The sequence below is a fragment of the Megalobrama amblycephala genome, linkage group LG18, assembly GCF_018812025.1.
Source record: "Megalobrama amblycephala isolate DHTTF-2021 linkage group LG18, ASM1881202v1, whole genome shotgun sequence".
NCBI lineage: Eukaryota > Metazoa > Chordata > Actinopteri > Cypriniformes > Xenocyprididae > Megalobrama > Megalobrama amblycephala.
This window is the reverse complement of record NC_063061.1, coordinates 15,749,062-15,776,895: the sequence shown is the minus strand read 5'-3', so window position 1 is coordinate 15,776,895 and position 27,834 is coordinate 15,749,062. Positions and strand designations below refer to the sequence as shown.

Here is a 27,834-nt window from a genome sequence, read left to right as displayed (position 1 = left end):
GATCAGTTCCGTCCCTGCAGGTAGGTGTTAACAGCAGCAGCCAATCGCGTTGCAGCATCAGTTCTCTTCCTGTAGGTGGGTGTTTGCTACCTGTGTGAATGAAGCGATTCGACACTGGAACTTAGCGAGCTCGTATTTCGGGCTTTTCTCGCTGCAGTTTTTACACAGCGGCCCAGGACTTACCGTGGAAATGGCTGCTGTGGTAACCACGTAGAGATATTTTGCGTTCTGTGTGTGTTTTTGTGTTTTTATTTTCATCATAAGGAGGAAGCACTCAGTGCTGCCGTTAGCCGATGCTAACTCGCGTTCAGTTTCGCTGTCCTGTGGTTTTCCTGCTCTCGTTTCTGGAGGATTTAACGCAGACTCTGTCGAGATAACCCATGGAGTGTTGACGGAGTTAAAGAGTGCACGAAATTTTGCTACAAAACACTTAAGCCAAAGTCAGAGGTGTCTCACTACTGCTTGTAGCATGTTAGCGGTGTGGCTAGTGATTGTCAGGTGATATTGAGCTGGAAGAGGACAGATATGCGTCAAATTAATTCGAAAAACTGAGGAGAAAAAAGATTAAATATAATACCTGCGCCCCTTCTGATTGGTTTGATGTTTAACATTTTGATTCAGGCTAAAATTGAGTCGTTCAGCTGTCAGCGTTAGCGCTATTGCTATTTAAACACACGGTTTGTTTACAGTTCTGAAAATATTCGCACTCTAGTAACATTATTATTGAAGAATATTGGAACTTTTCCTGGACATTAATCTCTCTACTGTCTTTATTTAGACTCGATATAATTTCAAAGCTGCTCTAGGCAAGCTAACAGACCTATGCTAACATTAGCTGAAGTTGTATTGGTTTAAAGCCAATTACACTGAGACATTTGTCAGCTTTCGTTTATTTGAACTACTATTGTTTGCCGAGGATGCTCAGTGTTTTTCCTTTTCCAGTTGTAGAGATTAGCTACTGCCATACGGGGAAAAGTTGAAAGGATTCTATGACTGTTCAGGCCTGGATGAGATGGCTGTAGGTTAAAATTAATCAGCAGTCAATTAAGATATAAAACTCTAAACGGTGTCATATACGCATATCTCTTGTTGGGCAACGGGAAAGGTTTACAGAAAAACAAAAAAACAAAAATAGAAATTAAATTCTCAGGACTCTGAAGCTGTATACCATATTTACAATAGTTACAGAAGAGTAGAAAGCCAGTGGAGACATTAACTAACTAACTGCCTGTTTTTCTCTGCATTGCCTGAAATGGTATAAAGAGCTCATGCAGTTGTTCAGTGATCTTATGCATATCTCTTGACATCTCTAAAATTAAATATTATATTATGAAACCTGATCCCTGAATTGTATTTTCTAGAAATCCCTCTTTAGGCTACTTTATCTAAATCAGACAAATGTCTCAAGCCTTATTATCATGCCACAAATAGGGTAAAATGACCATATTCAAAATAGCCTGTTGATCTTAAGTATGTCATCAGAACAGCTTGTTTATTTATGGAATTGTGTTTGTTTAAAGTGCTGGGAAGTTGTAAAGAAACCAAACCAAGCAGTTTTGATGATTCCTCAGGATGAATGTTTTCATGTAGCCCTTGGGTCACAGTTGTGCCAAAAACTCTTGATGAACTGCACTACAAACAGGGGTCTGCTGGAGGAGCATGCAAAAGAACAGTCGATGCTGAAAACACACAAGCCTGAAGTTGTTCTGTATCTTCGCACACTCTGCTAATTTTTTTGGGCAGCCTTTTCATTTCCAGTCCGAGAAAGTCCATCCTGAGGTTCCCAATGGAAGTACCGCACTAGAACCTTTGAGAAGGGAACGTAAAGAACTCTGAGTTGTCTCATCCCGAAGCGATAAGATGGGCTCTCAAGCTCTTCAGATATTGCGGCAGGGAGTGTGGGCTTCTCTGACCGGAGGATGGTACGTGGACCCTCATCAGAGTACCTTCTCGAACTGCTTTCATCTCTACCTCTGGATATTCCTCTTGGCCTTCCCCTTTCTTCTGTACATGGTAAGTTCATGAAGTCATTCCCCAGGTAAAGAATTCCACCAGCACATATTCAGACTGTGTCACTCAGTAATGTTGAGAAACTTTCTTTACCTGCTGATCTCGAGCTTTACTCTTGAAAAATTGTTTGATTCTGAATCTTTCTCATAATGCAAGACAGCTGCACATGTGGGCAGATTTTATGAAGCTATGGAATGTCTTTTCTAAGACATTAGAAAAGCACATTGAAGCAGAACCAAGATAACATCAAACCTTGTGTCAGAGTAAAAAATAGTGTGTATATGAACATTGTATACATTACATTTAAAAAAAAAAAAATGCATTCAAGAAAGAATCCTGAAAATCCCGGTTTACATTACAATATTAAGCGGCACTACTGTTTAACACTGATAATATATGATGATGATAATAATAAGAAATGTTTCCTGATCACCAAATCAGCCTATTAGAATGATTTCTGAAGGATCATGTGACACTGAAGAGTGAAGAATGAAGTAATGATGCTGAAATTTCAGCTTTTGCCATCACATGAATAAATTACATTTTAAAATTATATTAATATAGTTTTTTAAAATTGTAATATTGTATTTTCAGTCAAATGAATGCTGCCCTGATGAAACATAAGAGAACGTTCAATAAAGTTCCTTTTAAAGTTTTACAGAATGTTAGTACAAGTACCTTACAAGCACAATCAATGTTATTTATCAGATATACAAGAAGGAATCATTACATTAGTCTTCAGGAAGACATTCCTTTGCATCAATTTTTCAGTGTGGCAACCAGTTAGTGATAATACAGAAAAGCATGTGGATAAACATGAAATGTTATGCTAGTGATACTTGTGCTTTCAAGTGAACTTCCATCTTGCTACTTTTGTAACACTCCTAAGTTGACTGTTAAAGTCATCATGAAATCAAAAATGGCCCCTTATTTACTTTGCTAGTGCATATTACTTGTCTTGTGGTGAACAATTAATCCGTGCAAGTTAATACACAGAAAAAAAAAGTTTTTCGCGGTAATCTTTAACCAAAATCTGAAAAGTTATTTCCGGTCTGGAATGGCGTTCCTCCTCTGATGTCAGTTTGACAGCTTGGGTTGAAAACACTTAAACCACTCCCCCTCCAACCGTTAGTCTGCTATGAGTGAGAGATGGAGAGGAGGAGCGCTAAAGTACAACCCTGCCCTCTATTCATATTCCGTTTCACTTGGAAATACGTCATAACACTGGAGAAAAGTTGTTTGTAATCTGGTTCACAGGGACTTTAAAAATATTTTATTGAACTTTAAAAATGTCATTAGTCAATGATTTTACTCAGTTTTATTCTCAAAGTTGTCTAAAGAATGTTTAGTAAATCGGCAACATGAAAACATCCAGGGTTTTTAATCTCAATTGCATCTAATTTTAAATATATTTTTACCTCTGTATAAATTATTCATTTTTGTGTGTCATGCCATTTTTAATGTTTAATATACATATTTTTTTTAACTGATTTTACACATGCTGATGTAGCATAAATAACATGAATAAATGCATACATTTACTATTACTTATGTTGTATTTTGCATACTGTTAAAGACTTACGCAAGAACATTATGAAATCAGATTTATTGCACAAGTCTATTCTCCATTGTGGCCTACATAAGATGCAGTGTCTGAAACGAAATTGAGGTTGCAGTTATTGCAACCACATTGATATGATTCTCCCACATTCATTCTTTCAGGCCCTTCCTGCCAATTTAGTGGTGGCTGGTATGTACTGCGCTGTGATAGCGGCCTTCTTCACGGCCATAAAAGCAGTGAACTTCCGACTACATGCCATGTTTGACCTGGGCGAGATTGTGGAGAAGAGGCAGGCCTCGTTCACCACTGACCCCCATAGAGTGGAAGAAGGAGAGGAAGGCTCTGGAGCTCACGACGGAAGCCAACACAGGTACATTACTACTGTATATATATATATATATATATATATATATATATATATATATATATATATATATATATATATATATATATATATATATATATATATATATATATATATATAGAGAGAGAGAGATAGATAGATAGATAGATAGATAGTATATTTCTTCCATTTATCTATCGCTCAATTCAGCAAGTAGACCAAATCAGTTTGTAGAGCATCATGCTACTGAGTCAGATGTTCTTTGGGGATTTGTTGTTGAACAGCTGTTGGTGTCGAGCAGTCACTCTGCTGTAGTCAGTTTCAGCTCATGTCAGCATGCCTGTTCCTACAGGGACAGTGGTGTCGGTGTGGAAATGACGGTGTTCCGAAAGGTGAACTCCACCCCTCCAGTACGCTGCAGTTCCCAGCATTCGCTGTTTGGATTGAATCAGGTGTCGGTAAGGATATTGTTAATGCTAAATGTCACATGTCCTTAAGCATTATTTTCCTTAACTTGTTGCAATTTCCTCTGACTTGTTTTCTTTTTTGCTCAGGAATTTTTACCACAGCTTGAAGATCCTGGAGGCTCTAAGGGTACGTTGTGGTGTTGTTGCTTTTTTAAAAATATACAACATCAAATAGTTAACATGAACTGGAATGCTTGCGTTTCAATTCTTCTCTGATTTTTAAAATTTCAGATATTAAGGAGCTCATTCAGGAGCACGGCAGTAATAATGTGATCGTAACTTCTGCACATAGAGATGTCCTTCGACACAACTCTCAGGACAACACTAGTAAGAACTGTCCCTTTACTGCTTCACTTCATTAGTGTTGCATTGGACAGTTCCCTAGACAGTCCCCCAGATAGTTCACCAGTTCCCTTCCAATCCAGTGGCAACACACATTTTCATCTATTTTGTACATGCATGTTTTAGATTTGTATGTTTAAATTAATTTTTATTCATTTATTTATTTTGCCCCATTTGACGTTTATGACCCTTTGATTAACTTCCAGTAAAAACTACTAAACTGAAATGCCCTCAACTTATCAATCAAGAACTGATGGATAGAATAAAGTCCCTGCCCTGGAGTTTTTGTTGTTGTTGTTGTTGTTGTTGTTGTTGTTTTTTAATCATTTAACTTGGGTTTATTTCACAATACAGAAGAAAAGATCTGTCACTACTACCAAAAAGATGCTCTGAGATGAACCTTAACATTATAAACTTTAATTTGAAGCTAAAAAGTTTAGTCATTGATTTGTATGTATAAAATAAGTTGTTACATGTTTATTGCAAAATATGACAAGATATTAAAATATTATAAATAAAGTTAACTGAATGAATTGATAGCTTAAAACCAATGGGTTTGTTTAAGATGTTACTAGTACCAAGTTATGTGTACCTCTAAACATGGCTAATCTGCTCAGTAGTAACTGGACAGTTTTTGTTGTTGCAGGTGTGGCGCCATCCTGTTTGGCCGGGGATTACAGAGGGCTAATTGGTGTGGGTGATGTAATGTCTGGTGGGTTTAGTAGCCTGCACCCAGCAAACTGTCCTTCCATCCCGCCATCGCCCTCTAGCCAAGAAGATGGAGATGAGAAGGACCAGGCGGATAATGGCGGTGTGGAGCAGCTATCCCCGCAGAGCCCTGATGGGGAGGGTCTAGGAGGCTACTCCCCCCTTGGACCTTCAGCTGATTCTGAGAGCCTGGGAGATGCTCCTCTCAGCCCTCTTATCAAAAGTAGCTTGAGTGAGGAACTAAGCGAGAACTTGTTGGGTTTGGGCCTTGACCCTGTCACTTTTGCCCCCGGTGCTGAGCAACCAGGCAGCCGCACTGGAGTGGCCCTGGCTGCGGGCTCCACTGACAGCTGCTTTAGTGGAGGTGGAGCGGCCACAGACAGAGAGACTCTCAGTACAGTCAGTAGCTACCGCAGCGAGAAAACAGACTCAACACAGCTTGAGAGCCCCTCGCTGGGCCAGACTCATAAACCCATGTCTAATGCTCCTTCCACAGCTTTGCCTCAGGGTAAAGGCTCCTATCAGCAGCCTGCAGACATGCTGCAGGGTGGCAGTGACACAGATGACCTGTCAGACAGCGTGCTGCTACGCTCACCCTCCAAAGAGCTCTCCTCTGGGCAGGGCCTAGACAGAACTCTGGTGGAGGGGGAGGACCTTCCCCCTTTGCTTGCAGACATTGCACAGCCCTCTTTGCAAGACTCGTCGCCGTCTAGCAGCGGGCCTTCTGAAACCTGCGATCTTGATGGTGGCATCCCTATACCCCCCCTTCCTCCTCCCCGCCAGGCCAGCTCTGTACCGTCAGGTTTGGCACTGGGCTTGGTTTGCTCAGAGCCTGCTCTGCCTGTCTCCGCCCCGTCCTACCTCCTAGCAGAGCCACCATCTCTGCAAGCTCAGCAGCAGGTGGTGCGACCTAAAGATCTGAAGCTGCTACGTGCTGGGGGCAGTGTGGGTCACCGCCCCGGTCGCAGGAAAGCTCCCCGCAAACGAGGTGCTGCTGGCAGTAGCAGTTTCGACTGTGGCTCCTATCGCCGGCACCACAACCGTGGCCAACACAGAGACTACATCCCTGTACGCAGTCGGCTGGGTGCCAAAGCCTACAGCGAGAGCTTGTTTGAGGACTCCAGCGACGAAGATGATGGCAGCGATATGAGTGCAGGTTCTAGCCTAGGATCCCAACGTCGCTTCAGTTCTGACGACGAAGACGATGATGAAGATGATGATTCGAGCTCCTCTACCTCCTGCTACTCCCCAGATCTGGCGAATGCCGTCATAGCTTCCCAGCCTGGCCCCCCTCAGTTACCTAGTCCTGGAGAGGGGGAGGAGCCTGACAAAGTAGGACCCTCCCATTCTCGCAGTGCTCAGCGCTCAGCCAGCACAGCCAGTGCCAAGACTCATGCCAGAGTGCTCAGCATGGATGGGGCTGGTGGGGGTTCCAACAACACAGGGACCCTTGCATCTACTATGCTACCTTTACCCCCTTCTTCTACTCCTGCCCCACGTCCACTCACCATCTCTAAGTCAGACCTGGAGGCTCGGACAGTGCACTCAGAGGGTTTCTCCAGGGCACACCATAGGCTAGACTCACTTGGGGGCTCCTGGGCTGGGAACCAGACGGGCTGGAGGGCAGGAGAGCTGCTGGAAGAGGGGGCAGTAGGAGGAGGTGAGGAGTGAACAGATTTATTCTCAGCACTTCTTTTCTTGCATTTCTTAAGGCCAATTCACATCGCACAGACAAACGCCAACAAACACGTTTGTTGGGTTGTTTTGGATCAGTGTGTTAGCCTTCGGCGTCTGTTGCCATTGGTCTGGGTTGTTGGGGCAGTGTGAACATAAGTTAGTTTTCAAAAAATTCTAAAAGCAACGGCCAGCTTGTTTGTTGCCGTTTGTCGGTGTGAATTGGCCTATAGATGTGCAAAAATATTTAGAGCCTTGCAGAACTTTTTATTGTGGGATGTTGCTCTTTTGGTCATGGTGTGTGAGACCATCATACCACATTATATTCACCCAATATTTAGGCTGGAAAAGCCAATTTTTAATTTTTAAAAATATATGTATATTTAATTGTTTTCTTTTAATATACATTTTACATTTTCCTTTTCTTTAATTATTCCTAAATTCTTCTTTTAATTAACTATAATACTATTTAATAATACTATAATAATTTCTGTTGTAGTTTTTATGTGTGTGTGTGTGTGTGTGTGTGTGTGTGTGATCATGGTGTGTGAGACCCATATTCACTCATATTTAGGCCGAAAATTTGTCTTTTTTTTGTTTTGTTATTTTTATTGTATTATGAATTTGCACTTTTTCCTTTTTAATAATATTTCTTCTCTAATAATTATTTTAATTGATTTATGCTGTTATCATTATTTTCTTTCCTTTGCCCTTTAAAACTATTTGCTTGTTCTTTTTTGCTCATGTAGCCCCAGAGGAGGGAAGTAAACGTGACTCTGTGAGTAATGTGAAGAGGACGCAGGCCATTCGCAGGCGACATAATGCTGGTAGTAACCCCACCCCACCCCCTTCTGCCATGGGTTCTCCTCCTAGTCTACAGGACCTCCAGAGAGTCCGCACTTCCTCTCATTCCCGTACACGAACGCTCCCCTCCGCCCTGCACTTTGCCGCCTCTTCCCTGCTGCTTCTGCCCCGCAGCGGTGTTCACGAGGCGTCCACCTTTGATGACACCTCAGAGGGAGCTGTGCACTACTTTTATGATGAGAGTGGTAAAGAATCATTTGTGCTTCACTGACTTGTAACACTAATTTAATTCTGGTTTAGTTGTTTCTTTAATTGAAATGATCTAATTTCAGGAGTAAAGAGGTCTTATACTTTTGGGCCTGCTGGTGGAGGATATGAGGACCCAGTCCAGTAAGTCTTAACTTTAACCATTGAGATAATATTCAGCAGTTTCCTAGTGTTTGACCCGTTTTCATTGGCACAGGGAGCGAGAACGACAGTCACAGTCCTCCAGCTTTACCTCCACTGATGTCCAGGAGGTGGCGCCGGTGCTGTCCATGCTGCAGCCCAGACCTGTGGTCCTCCAGGGCATGCAGGTTCGTGGGCTGCCCCTGGATATGCCAGAGGTGAGACTTAACTCTTCAACATCTTCAAAACACATGTTCCGTTTCACAATCCTGCTGATTGTTTTGACTTTTCTGTTTGTAGTTCGACCTAGATCACGAGTCTCCTCATGAATCCCAGGAGAACACATTGATGATTGAGGAAAAGGCCAAGCCTAAACAGTATTACCGATTCTGGGTGCTGCCGGGGAAATGGTTAAGAGTTCGTTATGACAGGCTAGCATTGCTAGCCTTACTGGACAGGAATCGACGCGTTGGCGAGAATGTGTTTGCGGTGGTGTTGGCCAGCTTAGTGGCTTTCCTTGGCTTTTTGCTTCTTCGCCAGGGCTTCTTTAGGGACATCTGGGTTTTCCAGTTCTGTCTAGTCATTGCCAGCTGTCAGTACTCCTTGCTAAAGGTCAGTATGAGAAATAGCATTTTTAAAATGCTCCATTTTTGTTTGTTTTCGTTGTTGGCATCTCTTGATCTTCAAATAATTTTAATGGGTTAGTTCAATCCAAAAATGAAATTTCTGTCATTATCTACTCACCCTCATGTCGTCCCAAACCCGTAAGACCTTTGTTCATCTTCAGAACACAAATAATTTTGATGAAATCTGAGGGTTTCTGAGCCACACATAGGCAGCAACGTCATTGCACCTTTTGAGGTCCAGAAAAGTATTAAAGACATCATTAAAATGTGACTACAGTAGTTCAACCTTAATGTTATGAAGCGGCAAGAAAACAAGCAACGAGGAAAAAAAATACATTATTTAACAATTTCAACTGTTGTCATGCGCAGTTGATGTAGTGAACGCAGTGCAGTGCTTCCGTGTTTACACCCGAATGCTGGCTCAGTATTGTCTGACGCTGTACACGTAAGCAGCATGACACATGCGTGTGATGCTGATGCAGGAGCCGGCCAATAATGAGTTGGCATTCTCACGTAGAACACCGATGGACTGCACTCACTGCGTTCATTACGTCAATTGTGTATGGCAACAGTTCAAATTTGCACGCAAAAAGTATTCTCGTCACTTCAGAACATTAAGGTTGAACCACTATAGTCACGTTGACTCTTTTAACAAAGTCTTAACTACCTTTCTGGACCTCAAAAGGTGCAATGATGTTGCTGCCTATGTGTGGATCAGAAACCCTCAGATTTCATCAAAAATATCTTAAATTTTGTTTTGAAGATGAACAAAGATCTTATTGGTTTGGAACGACATGAGGGTGAGTAATTAATGACAGAAATGTAATTTTTTGGGTGAACTAACCCTTAAATGTGTCCCATGTTAATTTTTTTTTCTTGTCCATTTCAGAGTGTACAGCCCGATGCAGCATCTCCGATGCATGTGAGTACATGGCTATTTGGCAGTCTTCTCTTTTCTTAGACTTTCACAGTCCTTTGACATTTTGTCTTTACCAACCCAGCTCATTTGATGTGGTCTTTATTGTAGGGCCATAACTGGATCATCGTGTACAGCCGACCGGTGTATTTCTGCCTGTGTTGTGTGCTGATCTGGGTGTTTGACTTGGTCGGCCACTCAGAGAGTATACGGCCTTTCACCCTCTATGGGGTCACCTTCTTCTCTGCCCACTTTCTGCTCTGTGCTAGAGACATACTCATAGGTCTGCTCACTATCATTCAAAGCCAGTTCTGTTAAACATCTGTTTTTTGAGTTGTGCGTAATACAATAACGTAATTAATCATATGTTTTCCTCTGCAGTTTTCACCCTCTGTTTTCCCATCATCTTCCTGTTTGGGCTTCTACCTCAGGTCAACACATTCCTCATGTGTTTGTTGGAACAGGTGGACATGCACATTTTCGGTGGAACTGGTGAGACACGTTTTGTACGTTACTGATGCTATAGCGGTAACACTTCACAGTAAGGTCCAATCATTTAACATTAGCATTAATTAACATTAGCAATGAGCAATATATTTGTTACAGTAACGATTAATCTATCGTTAGTAATAAAAATACAAATGTCAATTTTTGGTTCATGTTAGCTCAGGTCCATTAAATATTAACATAAACAGATAAAGAGATCATTTTTACTGTTAATAAATGTTGAAATTAACATTATCTGACAAAATAATAAATGCCTTAAAAGTATTTTTAATTCTTAGTTAATTGTTTGTAATGTTAACAAATGGAACCTTATCAAAAAGTGTTTCTATAGCCATGATGTTCCTGTTCAACTGGTACAGCATTATTTTAGCAATGCAAAGGTCAAGGGTTTGATTCTCAGACAGCAGGCATACTACAACAGTTCTTTCTCATTCTTGAATCTGATTGGGTGAGAGCCGTGCGATATTCCCCCTGTATCAGAACTAGAGCCGTTTCACGTTTGTATCACGCGAGTGTCATGGCGGTCGAGCAAATGCACCATATTTTTTTATAAATACTACTGTTATCTCACGAAATTTAGTTTTAAGAGTTTTTTAGGTGAGAATGTGGTTATTTAGACCTCAAATATAAACATAGCAACTATTTTACAATTTGTTTGGACTCTTTCACGGATGTAAGCTTCATCTCGGCGAATCCTTCGGGTATTTGACACTGGCTCTTATGTAGATGGTGGTTAAACAAGATATTTGGGTATATGAAACAGGAAAATCTTTGGTCTTATCTATTACTTGTTCCAGAGCAAAACGATTTGGGTTAAGGGGAAAAGTATGTTTCATATTTTATATTTAGGCTATATTTAATATACTTAAATCCTGTACTTGAGTGCTACTTTTGTACGTTTGACTGAATTGTTTGCTTGTGTTTTTTTTTTTTTTTATTTGTTTAAAAATTGTTGTTCAATAAATACTATTTTATATAAATAATATGCCATATTTGGTATTGAGAAAGGGTCCGTCAATAGTATCAGTGAAAGTTACATTAATACGCCATTAGATGGCGGCCGAATCACAGCCGTGCTGATATACAGCCATATCGCATGGCTACGAGTGTGAAGATATTCATTCTTGCACCGTGAGTATGAGATCTTGTAAATTTGTGTGTGTGTATTTGTGTTTCAGCCACCACAAGCCCCCTGTCTTCAGTCTATAGTCTGTTGCGGAGTATGTTGGTGGCGGCTCTGGTTTATGGATTTTGCCTTGGTGCCATCAATGTAAGTGGGAAGCTGTTTGTCTCTTTTACAACAGAGCTGTGTTAATCGGTTCTTCCTATACTCATTTTATGTATCGTGTGTGTGTTTGCGTGTGTAGGCTCCGTGGGGAGAAGCACATGTCCCGGTGCTCTTCTCTGTGTTCTGTGGCCTCCTCCTTGCCTTGTCCTATCATCTAAGCAGGCAGAGCAGCGACCCAACCATCCTCTGGTCAGCGTCACCATACATGCTGTTGACTTCCCAATCATCTCACTTCACCAACAGCTCTGTGATTGACATCTAACATGTTTTTCGCACTGTTCACTGGGCAGGTCTCTGGTCCGCTCTAAGTTCTTCCCTGAGCTGGAGAGCCGAACACCAGAAGAGCCCCCATTAGAGATTAAAGACCCTCTTCCAGAGAAACTGCGTGACTCTGTGGTAAAAGCTCTCTCCATCTGCATTTATCTTTTGCTCAATAAGTGTTCTAATGGCTTTTAAATGACTCCCCTCTCTCTAACTCTGCAGAAAGAGACTCTTCACTCAGACCTGGTCATGTGCCCTCTTATGGCCATTATCACCTTCGCCATTAGTGCCAGCACTGTCTTTATTGCTCTGCAGGTCAGTAGGCTGCCCGGAATGTGATTTTGAGTATGTTAGTAATTTCATTGTGAGCTGCTCCTGAAAAACTAGTCCTAATCCAAGGGCTGAACAATCATTTCTCTAGTCTTGTGAAGGTGTGAAGTCTCGTTCAATGTAGCAAATTAAGAATTTAATTTTCATAAACAATTTTTTTTTAAATCATTGCATTGATTTTGATTTTAATGTGTGTTTTGCACTATTTTTCAGCCTGCTCTCAGTTTCGTCCTGTACATCTTGGCTGGGGTAGTGGGGTTTTTCACACACTACCTCCTACCTCAGCTCCGCAAACAGCTGCCCTGGTTCTGCTTGGCTCACCCTGTGCTTCGTTCTAGAGAATACAGCCAGTTTGAGGTCCGAGGTGAGTAGTCAAACCAGCACACACACATTAATGTCTGCAAATCTGAACAAGTGTGATGGACTGATCTCTCTCTGTCTCAGATGCTGCTCAGCTCATGTGGTTTGAGAAGCTGTATGCTTGGCTGCAGTGTGTGGAGAAGTATTTCATCTACCCGGCTGTAGTGCTCAACTCCCTCACCACTGAAGCTCACACTGTCAGCCAAAACCCTGACAAACCTGGAGCCTAGTAAGAACAAGAACATTCAGAATCCTCAAGATTTCTCTTAGTCCTATTGTAGAATAAAGCTTACCACGAGCTGTTGTTACTCTGTTGTTTTGGAAGATTTTGTATTCCCAAGTTTTCAATGTGGTCTCAGACTTTAGATTTTCAGATTTTCATGTGCAGTGATGGTATCCTTTATCTGTTTCTTTAGTGGCCGTGCTCTTTTCATCTCAGTGGCTGGGATGAAGCTACTTCGTTCATCCTTCTGTGTCCCGTCTCAGCAGTATGTCACTCTGTGCTTCACCGCCCTCTTCTTCCAATTCGACTACCCGCGCTTTTCACAGACCTTTCTCCTCGACTACTACTGCATGTCCATCCTCTTCAGCAAGGTTTGAGCATACAGTCACATCTCTGTCAGATTTAAAGGGGCCATATTCAACACTTGTAACGTTTATAATCTGTCCCTAAAGTCCACTTATAATGTTATTCAAGGGGTTCTTATCACAATCCAGTTTTTGAACTACTCAAAAGTTTGTGGTTGGTCAGTTTTTTTTTTTTTTTTTTTTTTTTTTTGGAAAGAAAGTCTCTTATGCTTGCCAAGGCTGCATTTATTTGATCAAAAATACAGGAAATTGTGAGATATTAAAAAAGATATTTTAATATATTTTAAAATGTAATTTATTCCTGTGTTGGAAAAGCTGAATTTTAAACAGCCATTACTCCAGTGTTCGGTGTCACGCGATCCTTCAGAAATCATTCTAATATTCTGATTTAGTGCTCGAAGCACTAGAATAGGTGAATCTCAACATAACCAATGCCCCCAATATTTGCATATGCCAGCTCATGTTCCCAACATTATGAAAGGCATTAGACAAGGGCAGGCATTAACGTCTGGAGCAGCACAGCCGAATCATCAGACTAGGTAAACAAGCAAGGACAATAGCGAAAAATGGCAGATGGAGCAATAATAACTGACATGATCCATGATATCATGATATTTTTAGTGATATTTGTAAATTGTCTTTCTAAATGTTTCGTTAGCATGTTGCTAATGTACTGTTAAATGTGGTTAAAGTTACCATCGTTTCTTACTGTATTCACGGAGACAAGAGTCGTCGCTATTTTCATTTTTAAACACTTACAGTCTGTCTGTGTAATACATAAACACAACTTCATTCTTTATAAATCTCTCCAACAGTGTGTAATGTTAGCTTTAGCCACGGAGCACAGCCTCAAATTCATTCAGAATCAAATGTAAACAATATAACAGTATACAATAGTCACATAATCCGATGCATGCATGACGAACATCTTGTAAAGATCCATTTGAGGGTTATATTAGCTGTGTAAACTTTGTTTAGGCACTGTTTAAGGCAAGCGCGAGCTCCGTTGGCGGAGAGCACGAGAATTAAAGGGGCAGCAGCATAAATCGGCTCATATTTAATGATGCCCCAAAATAGGCAGTTAAAAAATTAATTAAAAAAAAATCTATGGGGTATTTTGAGCTGAAACTTCACAGACACATTCAGGAGACACCTTAGACTTATATTACATCTTGTAAAAAAACGTTCGATGGCACCTTTAAGTAAATGCTCACTGCTATGGTAATAGTAACAGTTTTGCATATTAAAATAGTTTTTGACATACCTGCCATTATGTGGAATTTTTTTCTAAACTTCCGATGTTAAATATCCCGTTCCGTAGTTTTTGCAAACAATTCGAAACATCTATCCTTCATCATTCATCCTTTTCATTAAAGTGAAAAATGTATGTACATTGTCATTTGCAGTGTCGTGTTTTAAATAAAATGAAGCGTGTTATAATGTATTACTGATGACAAAACAGAAGATCTTGCCCACTGGAGCTTTTATTCAGGATTACAACAGATGGCTTAAATCAAAACAATAACAAAAATGGCGTTCTCTACATGCTTTCTTCTGTATTCGGAAATCCCCCGTATTACCCCAAAACTGCTGTAGCAAAGGAAAGAACAGCAAATCACAACTGTCAACTATTCAGTTTGACATCTGTGCTACAGTATAAATACTCAGTAAATATCAAACGATCTGTAGCAGACAAAGCAATAGTGACATGGTAAAAACAGTCGGATCCATTATATTCATCACTGAATTCAAACATGAATCCACAGTAAATTGAAGCAAACATACAAACAGTGTCTTGCTGATGCAATCTGGAATTAAAAATAAAGTTCATCCACACTTTCTTAATTTTAGGATCACAATGAAGGCAATGCAATGACTGTGTTTTGCCACAACTTGTCACTGCAAAATGTCTTTTAATCCTCAGAAGCATTTCTATTGTTTTGTTGCCGGAGTAATCCTGTGTTTGCATCTCTCTCGTATTTACTACTACATGACGTGTGAATCGGTGGCCTGGGCTAAAGAGTCAATCATGTAAAAGTATCTTCTTCTGCAGAGGTGGTCTTTCGTCGCACTATTACGTCATAATATGACAAAATCCAAACCTGTTTTAAATAAAAGCAATCTGCGATTTTTGGCCCTCTAGCGGTTAATAAACAGAACTGCACGCGTCTCACGGAAGAACGTTGTAGTCGGAGCTACTTTTCTCTGTGTTTGTCTATGGCGAGTCACGCAGTTACTGTGATACTCTGCGGCGGGTCCTACCAGTCCGGTCTGAAATAGTCCGAATATAAACCATAATGATTCAGGGTTAGACAAAAACACGGTTTGGAAAATGGATTCATGTTGTACATTCTCATTATATAATTTTTGTACATTTTGAACACAAAAACGTTGCGGACAGCAGCTTTAACTAACGAGGAAGCTTTGAGTTCTGAAACTTACAGGATGTTTTTATAGTACAATGACCTCTTATGACAAAAGATCAAGAAATTAGATTTATCAGTTCATGACTACTTTAATATTTTTTGTGGAAACCATCATGTTGGGAAGTTGTGGCCTAATGGTTAGAAAGTTGGACTTGTAACCCGTAGTTTGCAGGTTCGAGTCTTAGTACCTGCATGAAATGTAGGTGGGGGGTTTGAATGAACAGCACTCTCTTCCACTCTCATTACCCACAACTGAGGTGCCCTTGAGCAAGGCACCTAACCCCTAATCACTCCCTGGGTGCTGCAGCAAAAACGGCTGCCCACTGCTCCGGGTGTGTGTTCACTACTCACTGCTGTGTGTGTGCACTTAGAGGGGTGAAATGCAGAGCACAAATTCAAAGTATTAAATTCTTTTAAAAAAAAAATCATACTGTCCCCAAACTTTTAACAGTGGTGTGTATATAGGTTGTTGAAGCATTTCATGTCTGGATGTTTTTTTTTTTTTTCTTTCTTTTTTTCTTTCTTTTTTTATAAACATCACGATTTTAGATTCTAATTTAGATGTATGAATATATGAGGAAAGCGTTATGGTTGCATAACATATACATTCTATTTGAATGACATGTTTAAAGGTTTGTATGTACTGTTACTTATACTCTTGCCCGAGTGAGGTTGTAAAGCCGAATCTCAAGACTGATGTTGCTGTCATCTCTCCTGTGTGTGAGCAGATGTGGGATCTGCTGTATAAGCTGCGTTTTGTGCTGACCTACATAGCACCTTGGCAGATCACATGGGGTTCTGCTTTCCATGCCTTCGCTCAGCCATTCGCTGTTCCCCGTATCCTTTACCAGTGTTACTCTCACACAGACCTGAATGCTGATCTCATAACTTTACCTTGGTGTTAATATGTGCCCAGTGGGAGTGCTGCCATTTCCTATAGCACAGCTGTACCATTGGTTTTGCTCTGGGCCACAGTTCACATGTTCCACCTCAGCTGTTTTAGGTAGTTTTCACAATTGGTTCAATTGCTTTGTCCATAAATGAGTTTGAGTTTTGTTTGTCCCCACATATTTTTCACACTCAGTATGTTTACAATGTCTTGCTGTACAGTTGGTTTTTGAAAATGTCCCTTAACTTCGTTTTTGCGCTTAGACTCAGCCATGCTGTTTGTGCAAGCTGTGTTTTCAGCTCTCTTTTCCACTCCCCTCAACCCTGTGCTGGGCAGCGCTGTTTTTGTTACGTCCTACACCCGGCCTGTGAAGTTCTGGGAGAGAGACTACAAGTAAGCTTTAAGAAATCTCAAGCAAATGTCAGCTGTGTTGTTTTGCTAATTCAGACTCTTAATTTAAAAGTTTGAAGACATTACATGAACACTTAAATATTATTTTGTCTTTTAGCACCAAACGTGTGGATCACTCTAACACGCGTCTGGCCACACAGCTGGACCGCAACCCTGGTATGTGATATTGTTTCTGATTAATACAGACCATTTCATCTATGTGCTTTCCTCTTAATCTGTCCTCTAATTCTCCCTTTATCTCTTGCTTGGGTAGGTGCTGATGACAACAACTTGAACTCCATCTTCTATGAGCATCTGACACGCTCTCTGCAGCACTCGCTATGTGGGGACCTTCTGCTGGGCCGTTGGGGAAACTACAGCACAGGAGACTGCTTCATTCTGGCCTCCGACTACCTCAATGCTCTCGTACACATCATTGAGATCGGCAACGGCCTTGTCACTTTCCAGCTCAGAGGCCTGGAGTTCAGGGGTGAGTTGTGTTGCAGGAAAGGGACTGAAACAAAATGCAGTACTATTTTTCTTAAAGGTGCTCTATGTAAGTTTTTGACTACTAAAGCATAAAAATACCATAATATGTTAGCAGATATTTATTAAACATGCTGAGTTCACATAATCGTTTCTCTGAAAACCATTGCTACAGCCAGTTATTTTACTTTGAAATTTGCGTTCCGTGTCAGAATTTCTGTTTTTGTTTTGGTCTGTGCAAGACCGCACGTTGCCAATTTACCCAATAGTATATCGCCACACTGGGTTGCCAGTTGGCGGAAAACACATGCAGCGGATTGCAGCCATGGAAGCCAACGAACAAACTGGGTCAGAGATCGCAGATTCTACCCAACCTAAAAAGCCTCAGCATCCGTCTAAATATCTCTATGAAGGGGAGCATATTAAAACGTGATATCAACTCATCATAAATCAATAAATCAACTAATTATCTTACAGTGTGTAAGCCTTCTTGCCTTCCAATGTCAATTGAGCTCGCTCCTGTTGCGTGTCTTCAAACTGGCAACCCGCGAGAGCATCAAGTCTGAGGAGGATGGGGTGGGGCAAACAATATTTTGAATTTGGACTGCAGTATCCATTTCAACCACTAGCTGTCATTCTTACATAAAGCACATTTAAAGGAACACTCCACTTTTTAATCGTACCATGTGTGCAGCAGGCGTAATGATATTACGCACCGCCTGTGACCCCCTGCTTGCACAGGGAGCGTGCCTTGCAACCACGGAGACATTTGTGAGAGACGCTGCGTAATATCATGGCGCCTGCTGCACCCATGGTACGGCAGCAAAGTTCCTTGATTATTACTCCGGAATGAGAGTATAGTTCCTAGCTATATCGGCCTAGAAAATCATTTTCCGTCGGTCGCAGTACACGATGTAACTACAGAAGAGTCAAGTTTTAAATAGGAAAAATATCGAAACTCTTTGGTCATTTTTTTGAGCGAGATGCTAACGGTCTAATCAGATTTAATGAACTATGCTAAGCTATGCTAAAAGTGGTACCGCCAGACCCGGAGATCGGCTGAATGGATTCGAAAACGGTAAAACTCAACTGTTTAACTCTAGGGGAGTTGGAAAATGAGCCTATTTTCAAAAAACTTAAATACTTTTTTTGACTTTTAAAATTTGATCTGAATCTCATTTTAAAACTCTAGGCAGCGTACCCTTTGCAGACTTTGTAAATGGTTACAGAGAAAAACTGGTTACTGCACACTAAACTGTTAATCTTACATTACCAGACTAAGTCATTTCAAACAGAAAAACTCACACAGACACACACAAACTCATGTGCCTTGTTACTGATAGACTCGTGATAAATTAAAACAATATTTCTTCTAAAATCGGCTCAAAATATTGAACATGTTTGATATTGTCCAACTGGGTAAAATCATATGAAGCTAAAAAAATCTTTGCCTGTGCCCAAAAGGTGGTTTTCGCTGTGATGCCATTGAAGAACCATTTTTTTCTACCAAAGAACCTTTTAGTCAACAGTCCTTAAAAGAACCTCTTTAAAAGAACCTCCTTTTTTTCTTAGCATGAAGAACATTTTAAAAATCTAAAGAATGCTTTTGTGTTATAAAGAACCTTTTGTGGAATTGAATAGTTTTGGTGCAATAAAAGGTTTCTGATAATGAACCGCAACTGATTATTCTTAAACAGTGTTTTTTCTCCTCTTCATTTTTTCTATTCTTTAATGGCTGTGTTTTCAGGAACATATTGCCAGCAGAGGGAGGTGGAGGCGATCACTGAAGGCGTGGAGGAAGATGAAGGCTGTTGCTGCTGTGAGCCAGGTCATCTCCCCCACATGCTCTCGTTCAATGCTGCCTTTGGTCAGCGCTGGCTGGCCTGGGAGGTGGCTGCCACCAAATATGTGCTGGAGGGCTATAGCATTAGCGACAACAACGCAGCTTCCATGCTTCAAGTATTCGACCTGCGCAAGATTCTCATCACATATTATGTCAAGGTCAGTTCCTAGCAGATGAATGACCCAAATAAAACCACCAGTAGCTTTGTGTTTACATGGACCCTATTAATTATCCGATATTGATGAATATTAAGTCTGCAGTTTAAAACAAAGAAAAAAAGTGATCATGGTTATTATGCGGCAACAGCGGGAAACTGTATATTTGTATCACTTTATTTAACGTTCATATAAACACTGTTCGAATGCATTATTCGGAATGATTTCATTCTGACTGAAGCAAAGCGTGTCCGTGTAAACGTAGCTACTGAGATGCAGAGCAATGATTCAAGTCTCTCCACTACAGAGTATCATCTACTATGTGAGCCGCTCGCCCAAACTGGAGGAGTGGTTGGCCAACGAGACTGTGCAGGAAGCGCTGCGGCCCTGCCTCAGCCCATCCTATGTGGATAGTGACCCCACCTTCAACCTGAACATAGATGAAGACTATGACCACCGTGCATCTGGCATCACTCCCTTTTCCTTCTGTCTGGTGTACCTGGAGTGGATCAAATATTGCAATAGCCGCAGAGAAACGGTATTTTAAAGACGGCTTTGCTGTTTATAGTTGCTGACTTGTGGTCTGGTTACATGGGAATGAAAGATGTAACATTGTTTTTTTTTTTTGTTGTTTTTTTTTCCTGTTACAGCCAGTTGAAAGTGAGAAGGATTCCCCTCTGGTCACACTCTGTTTTGGGTTGTGTATTCTGGGCCGTCGAGCTTTGGGCACCGCCTCCCACAGCATGTCAGCAAGGTAAGAGTTTAAACTGATCACAATGTTTTTGCTTGAATAATTTAAATAACATTTGTTGTCTGCTTTTGCATTATTCACATGTTTAGCGTTTTTACAGAATGGTGTTTCTACTGCTGAATGCTCCTTAATTTTATTTGTGTGCTACATAACTAGCCTAGTGTCCAATTTTGTGTGATAAATAAAACACTTGGCCTATATTTCATACATACTTTATTATATGTATATGTAGGGATGCAAATAAATAAATAAATAATCTATTGGCTTAGAAATAAAATAATGCCTAAATAATGAAAGCAAGTCATTGGACAACATTACTTAAGGAATGAAAATGCATATGACATGGATAAATAAAATGGACAATAGGCCTAATTTAATTATTTTAATTAAACCAGTGGTTCTTAACCTTTTTGCAAGTGCGTATATTAGAAATATTATTATAATATGTTTAATATATTTTATTTTTATGTTTATTAATATATATGAACCTACCATTCAAGCAAATATAAGCTTCTCTGTAAGTTGTTATATCATATTGCCACCAGGGGGTGCTATCAGGCGAGTATTTTATACACACATTCAGAATAAAAGAAGCTGAAGCTAAAGATGATCATCGGCGTGCTTTACTATGTTAATTCTTAACCAAACATATCTTATATGAGATAAATCAGATATATAGGCCTATACACAAAATAAGCATAATAATACAACATACAGTTGCACAAAACAAAAGGCTGCGCATGCACAAGCGAACTTCGTCATGAAGGTGTAGCTCCATTATGGGTGCGCTCTTCTCGTAACAGCGCGCTTAAACACGGGCGCAAAAAGAACTTACAACATTCTTATACAGTAGTGTTTTTATTATAATTTTATGTAGCTTATATGACAGACTTGTGCTGCACATGTTGCACTTAACTGTATTTTCTTCTTGAAGTGATTCCAAACATATTTCAAGCAATTGAAAACCATCATGGTGAACAGTGCACATCTGAATTGTTTCAGCTGAAGGAAATAATCTATTATTCATCGGCTTTAATATATCGGCCAATACTGATATGGTGGCCGATATACAGTATTGTGCATCCCTATGTATATGTATAAAAATGTGTACACATTGTTCTCACCGACCTGAACAACTTTTGCTCTGACAATCAACCACCCAACAGGACATGAGTCATTTTGCATTTAAAGTGGATTTTTTTGAAAATTGCACACTCTTTTAAATACTTCTCCAAGGGAATTCAAGTGATTCTCACCAAACTTAGTCAATATTATTCCAAGACACAAAGGATGCTAAATTGTAAACATTATTTTTGATATTTTGAACGGCAAGGGGTTAAATGAAAAAGGGAAACAGGAAGAGTCTTATATCTTCTAAGTGAAGTGGACTGTTTGATTTTGATTAAATTGGTGTTTTATGTTTGGTCATGGGGGCGATTGCATGGATATGACTATTGTGGATCACGGTCATAGTGCCACCAGCTGGTGGCAGGAAGTGTGACATGTACAACAGACTGAAATGGTCCACTAATATTTACATGCTTAAATGCTTGTGCCCACTATGCATTTTTCCTAAAGCCACCAGTAAGTGGTGCCGTAGTACTTGAGCCCATCATCGCTGCTTGCAGCTATATATATATATATATATATTTTTTTTTTTTTTTTTTTATTATATCTCTGCACCTTTTCACTCATATTGCTAGTTGTTGCATAAAGTTAAGCATTTCTTAGCCTTTTGCATTGTTGGGCACACCCACCTTATCACTGCTGCTCATGTCGCCATAACTCACGTAAAGTCTCACTATGTGAATACCACTTTAAGCTGTTTTAATCAGGGACAGGTCATAAACTATTTGGTTTTCTTGCGTTGTTGGGTTTTTATGAGTGGAATTTTGTTGTAAACACACTGATTCTCTTTCTTGTACGTTCAGTTTGGAGCCTTTTCTCTACGGCCTTCATGCCCTGTTCAAGGGTGACTTTCGCATCACCTCTCCTAGAGACGAGTGGGTTTTTGCAGACATGGACCTGCTGAACAGGGTGGTAGCTCCAGGTGTACGGATGTCCCTCAAACTGCACCAGGTACAGCTGAGGCATTCGTCCATCCCCACTGATATCACACTTTAATCAGGTTTCTGGGGTAAGGCAGTGATATTTTCATAGCCTCTACCAAAATAGACTTTAGGTAAGGTACAGTTCACATCTCATGCTGTATAAAGTAAAAGTAGTCTAATGATGATGATGCAGTTATTATAAAATGGCTCTCTGGAATGCTGCATTCAGATTTTTTGTCTCTCATTCACAGGATCATTTCACCTCTCCTGATGAGTATGAGGACCCAGTGGTGCTGTACGATGCCATCACAGCTAATGAAGAGAAGATGCTGATCTCTCACGAGGGTGACCCTGTTTGGCGCAGTGCTATTCTGGCCAACATGCCTTCTCTGCTCGCCCTCCGCCACGTTATGGATGACGGCAGCGACGAGTACAAGATCATCATGCTGAACAAACGCTTCCTCAGCTTCAGAGTCATCAAGGTGCTTTGCAGCAGAAGCCTGTTTTTTAGCATGTACATTTTGTTGACTGTAAATATGTATTTTAACTAGTCTAGTCAATACTGTAACTAGTCTATCCCTGCTGCCTCCTTTAGGTAAACCGTGAGTGTGTGCGCGGGCTGTGGGCCGGACAGCAGCAGGAGCTGGTCTTCCTGCGGAACCGGAATCCTGAACGAGGAAGCATCCAGAACGCCAAGCAAGCCTTGAGGAACATGATTAACTCGTCCTGTGATCAGCCCATCGGATACCCTATCTACGTCTCCCCGCTCACCACATCCTACGCCGGGGCCCATGTCCAGCTGCGCTCGGTCTGGGGAGGCCCCATCAGCCCTCACAACATTTACACCTGGTTCATCAGCAGCTGGGATAGGTCGGGCGTTGGAAACATGCATGTATTTTTACATTACATTTTAGGTGTGTAGTGTTTTTGTTTTTATGTATTTGCTCTCTGCTCTCTTCAGGCTTCAGAAGGGATGTGGTGCCGGATGCAACAGTGGGGGGAACATTGAGGATTCAGACTGTGGTGGTGGCTCTACCTCTATCAGTAACAACCCTGCAGCTCATCCTCCTCAGAGCACAACATCCAGCATCCCTCAGCCTCATCCCACTACTGTACAGCCCTTAATGGGTAAGACACCTGCTTCTCTTGCACTGCTACTGTATACCTCTAATCAATAAAGCAATGATGTGTGCAGGCTGAGTCTCACTCTTTCCTTTCTGTCTCAAGGGACTGACAACCCCGTTGGACCTTCCTGGCCGCTGCATCCCCAGCCCCTTCCACTTGCCTTGCTCAGCCAATCAGAGGGCAGGATGGATGCAGGGCTTGTTAGCTCCTTGCAACGCACCTCTTCCATCCATGGGCTTTTGGGACAACACCTGTCCAGCTCCCAGCTGTCTTTCAGTGGTTCAGTGGCCCTGCCGCCTGCAGATCGCTTCTGCCCCAGTAGCCTGCAGGACAATCTAAGTCATAGGGTGTCTCAGAGGGGCCTAAGCCTGGGTCACTATGAGGCCCTATATAGCAAATGGAGTCTGCCAGGGAGGAAAGGATTCAACGGACCTGCTGTAATGGAAGGGGATGGTTCAGCATCACAGAGCATACGCACACAGGTAAAGACTTGGGGTGTCCCGAGCCAATCTCACGGATTGGTTTTGGGGCAGATTAGTGGGTTTGCCAACTGCCATTAAAAGGATAAGTAGAAGCTCAAATGTGCATAATGCGCAAGTACCAATGAGGTCTGTTCTAGGGCATCACAGACACATGTTCAAGGTTTCATGTTTAGCATATTTGATGCACACTTCTGTATCAAATAATTTTTATAATAGTTTACTTTTATCTGCCGTCAGATTATCTGAGACGTTTAACAGCGAACAAGCAATTTTTTTTTCCCAACTTTAAGTGCGTATATACAAAATTAACCCATTTAATTTTTTTTCCTAGCCTTCGCAGCCTCCCCTTCCTGTCCTGCCCACTGATGTCAGCCCAACACTGGATCCAGTGGGCGCCGTCATACCCTCTGAGACCACGCCCCTTACATCATCAGACCCGCCCAGTGCACGGGAGGAGTCTACAGAACTGCCTTTACTTGAGCACCTCCGCTGAGCCTTCACAGCATGACCAGTACAGCCCATGGTCATCCTCACCATCCAGAGAGAGAGGGAGAGCTGGGAGGAATTCAAGCATCTTCAGTCAGTTCTGCAAATATTAGGATGTTTCTCGCAAGTATACTTAAACACATCACCAGATACGGAAGCACACTAGAAGAGTGCTGCCTAAGTAACGAACTCTGGACTGAGCTCTCCTAAGCGTCTTTGGCTACTGTTTTGGCCTCCTGGTCCATAAGCCAAAAAAGTGGGCAGTCAGTGCAATCTTAAGGGATTTTCTTTTTTTCTTCTTACAAAAGGAGGTTCAGGTCATTTAATCAAAGCAAATCTGTGACCTGTACCACCAGCAGTAACAAAAAGGGAACTCTCCTTTTCTCTGTAGCAGCCTTAAACCTACTCAAGCTTTTGTTTTTACCCTCACTCATCCAGTCCATTGCTTAACATCCACAAACGCCGTGCATCATCTGTAATGTGCAGTTTTTTTTTTTTTTAATCTCCCTCCGATCAAAGCCCAGAGCTTTCCACCACGTCAGCCACTGTCCTTTACCAAAGGACTCGATTTTGAATCCCCTCATAGCTCTCACATTCCAGAAAAGACATTCGATCACATTGGTGGCCCATCAGGCAGCTGCATGTCATGTGCTCACGCTCTTAAATAACACAACCACCAACGTTCTTCAGCGAGCTTCAGGGATAAGACTTGAATATACACACATGTACTCGCTCACATGCGCACTTCCCTCAGCACCTGGTGCTCCCTACATAGTTTACAGCCAGCTCAGGTGAGGATGGAGGGGCCTGAGTTTTGGGTGGTGAAGTGTAGGACAGCTGGGACAGAGTAGAAGTCAAAAGACATCGGTCTCTGTCTTTTTCCGACCTTCTTTTATTTCTTTATACATCCCACAGGAAATCAGACTACCTTTTTAATTCCTAAACTGCTGCCTACCGAATGGGCTCTGATGGTGACGTAGTGGGCATCGTGGCCTCCCGTCGGGCTTTTTCCTGCTACTGCAAGCGTCTCCCTCTTTGCAATACTACTGCTACTGCACCACCCCCTTCTACTACTAATAGAACTAACCAAACTACTGCTTCGATTTCTAAACTCCAGCGTTTTAGTTGGAAGAACTTGATGGGGGAAAAAAAACAATAAAGATGTTCTGATTCTAAAGACAAAAATTTATTTGATTGCTGATCTCAAATGAAGATGGATGGAGTGGCTGGTTTTTTTTTTTCTTTTCTTTTTTCTGTTGATTGTGCTGATACTAGTTGGACATGAGTGAACTTTAAGCTTTCCCCCCCTTTCTTGAATCCACCTGATTGTGACTAGCAAATTCCCTATCTGTGTGTAATACAACTGGAAATGTAGATGTCATTATATATCTGCTGTTGGGCGAACGAAGCTCAGACCGCCTGCTGTGGAAAGCGGGGCACTCACTGCCTCTACAACAACAAACATATCAAATGCTCGCAGTCAAACAATACACCACTGACATCAGCCTGGAAAAGCTGTGGCGTGTCGACGTAAAGGAGCTTGAAATATCCTGTGAGCCGTTTAAAGTGGTTTTCGGATTCAGAAATCCGTTCAGTGCTTTTTCACCATACAATTTCCTAGCTTAAAATGATTGACGTGGCTGAGCTGTGCTCTTAAAAAAAAAAAAAAAGCTTTGCGTTGAAGGATATGGTTTGAGAGTCGGCATGTGGGGGGGGGGGCCGCCATGAGAAAATGGTGCCTTATGATTTGCCTGGGTTTCAAGTGGAAGAGAAGGATATTTGCTTGAGATTTTACACTGGTTCCTCAGAGTAATGTGGTTTCATTGCAAAATAACAATCGAAGTGTTTTTCTACTGAGCGGCCCCATTCATTTTACAATGCTTGATGCATTCATAACAGATGATTCTTCTCGATCAACATCAAGTTTTGACGTGATTTGAGTCCCTAGCTTCGTTTAGTGCCAGTAGAGGCAGTTCACAACGATTTGATCATGCTCACTTATTCATTGTCACTTAAAGCACCGGTTGTTAATAGGTTTATAACACTGACAGTATATAGAGTCTCTCTGCCCATCACAGACCATATCACAAGTTCTTTGAACACTAAGCATGAAGTCTCTCTGCGGACGGTGCAGCCTAGTCTGTTCCCGATCACCACCACACACGCTCTCTAGGCCATCTCAAGTCTCTCATCTAGTCTGCCAAGCAAACTCGGCTCATTTATGGCCTCTATCGAGCGATTTGTTCGAGGCCGATCAACCTTTCTCTCTTCCCACCAGGACCATTACTCTCATCTTTAGGGTGACTTTTCCAAAGCAACAGGGAGTTCTTCTCTTACTGGGAGAAAGCACAAGTTACTGGATAGTCTTGGGTGTCAGTGATTTAAAAGGGATCTAACCAATCTCTGCCATATATGTACAGCATGTTTTGTATATAAATATATTTAAAAATATATATAAATCTATTTTATTATTATTGGATTTCTGGTTATTTTTCAATGGAGGACACTACTTTGAGTCTTAGGGGCGTCACGCTTCGGTGTATCTGTGCTTGCGGAGGGGGACAGCTCTCTCTCTCTCGACAGAATCATGAAGTCTGGGGAATTGTATCAGTTAATACTGCTTTTGCACAACTATTGTAAAATAGTACATCATCCTGTATTTTTTTTTTTTTTTTTTAATTTTAGTTATATTGGAGGTTGTTTTATTTAAAAACTGTTATTCAATATTCAAAGTTATGTACAGTTTTTTATGTGATTTTCTTTTCCCCCTCCTATTTAAATTAAAGCTTTTTTTGTGTTATTGTTTGCAAAACAGTCATTTTGTTCATGTCTTTGTTCCCCAAAATATTAATTGCTATCAAGATTTATTTAGAGAGTGGTAAAATCAATCCACAAACCATATAGGAATTAAAGTCGTGTTGATACTGATTTGGATCGATAGCATTGCAAGTTAATCATTTCTGCAATTAGCTGTTTGGTTTATTTTAATTCATAAATTGTAGCAATTTAATAAATTGCCTATACTTATATTTTTCTCACCAAGTTTGTATTTATCATTTATTTGATAAAAAAAAAGAATACAAAAATACAATTGAAAACATAGTGAGATATTAACATTTAAAATAACTATTTCTAATTTAATACATTTTAAAATGTACTTTATTCCACTGAAATTTTAGCAGCCATTACTCCAGTCTTCAGTGTCACATGATCTATTAGAAAAAAGAAAAAATATATATGTATGGGTCATTGACGAATAAAGTTTTTAAAAGTGTAAAAACAAAAACATAATGGAGATAAATATAATTTTGAAGGTTTGTATTAACAGTGAGATTGAGGTTTTTATAATCAACTGCAATTAACACTGCTTTTGTCTTTTTTTTACAAGATGACCATCAAGAATGACAATATTTTCAAACAGTGCTAACAGGCTGATATCTACGGAAGAGGATTAGGGCCAAGCAATAATAAAAAAATAAAACCATCTCGAGATTAAAATTGTTAAATTTCGAGAAAAAAGTTGAAATAAAATGTTGAGAATAAAGTCATTAAATTACGAGAACAAATCCATTAAATTA

The 27,834-nt window shown here is 40.8% G+C and overlaps 1 protein-coding gene across 2 annotated transcripts; it reads left to right on the top strand.

Moving 5' to 3' along the window:
* Positions 1–52: 52 nt before the first annotated feature.
* Positions 53–27,283, top strand: LOC125252077 (pecanex-like protein 3). Of its 2 annotated transcripts, XM_048165096.1 has the most exons (33): positions 53–2,013; positions 3,733–3,941; positions 4,267–4,372; positions 4,469–4,508; positions 4,613–4,708; positions 5,370–7,091; positions 7,855–8,154; positions 8,242–8,299; positions 8,373–8,514; positions 8,597–8,908; positions 9,812–9,844; positions 9,950–10,121; positions 10,220–10,330; positions 11,524–11,615; positions 11,713–11,822; positions 11,924–12,029; positions 12,117–12,209; positions 12,438–12,588; positions 12,669–12,813; positions 13,001–13,178; positions 16,327–16,435; positions 16,751–16,880; positions 16,996–17,054; positions 17,152–17,367; positions 19,111–19,364; positions 19,669–19,899; positions 20,012–20,115; positions 22,044–22,191; positions 22,415–22,645; positions 22,759–23,033; positions 23,125–23,291; positions 23,391–23,770; positions 24,102–27,283. In XM_048165096.1, the coding sequence occupies exons 1-33, from the start codon at positions 1,861–1,863 to the stop codon at positions 24,261–24,263; spliced, it is 6,795 nt and encodes a 2,264-aa protein (XP_048021053.1). In that variant the 5' UTR covers positions 53–1,860; the 3' UTR covers positions 24,264–27,283. The 2 variants fall into 2 exon arrangements, with proteins under 2 accessions (XP_048021053.1, XP_048021054.1); XM_048165097.1 differs by lacking the exon at positions 4,613–4,708.
* The last annotated feature ends 551 nt before the right edge of the window (positions 27,284–27,834 follow it).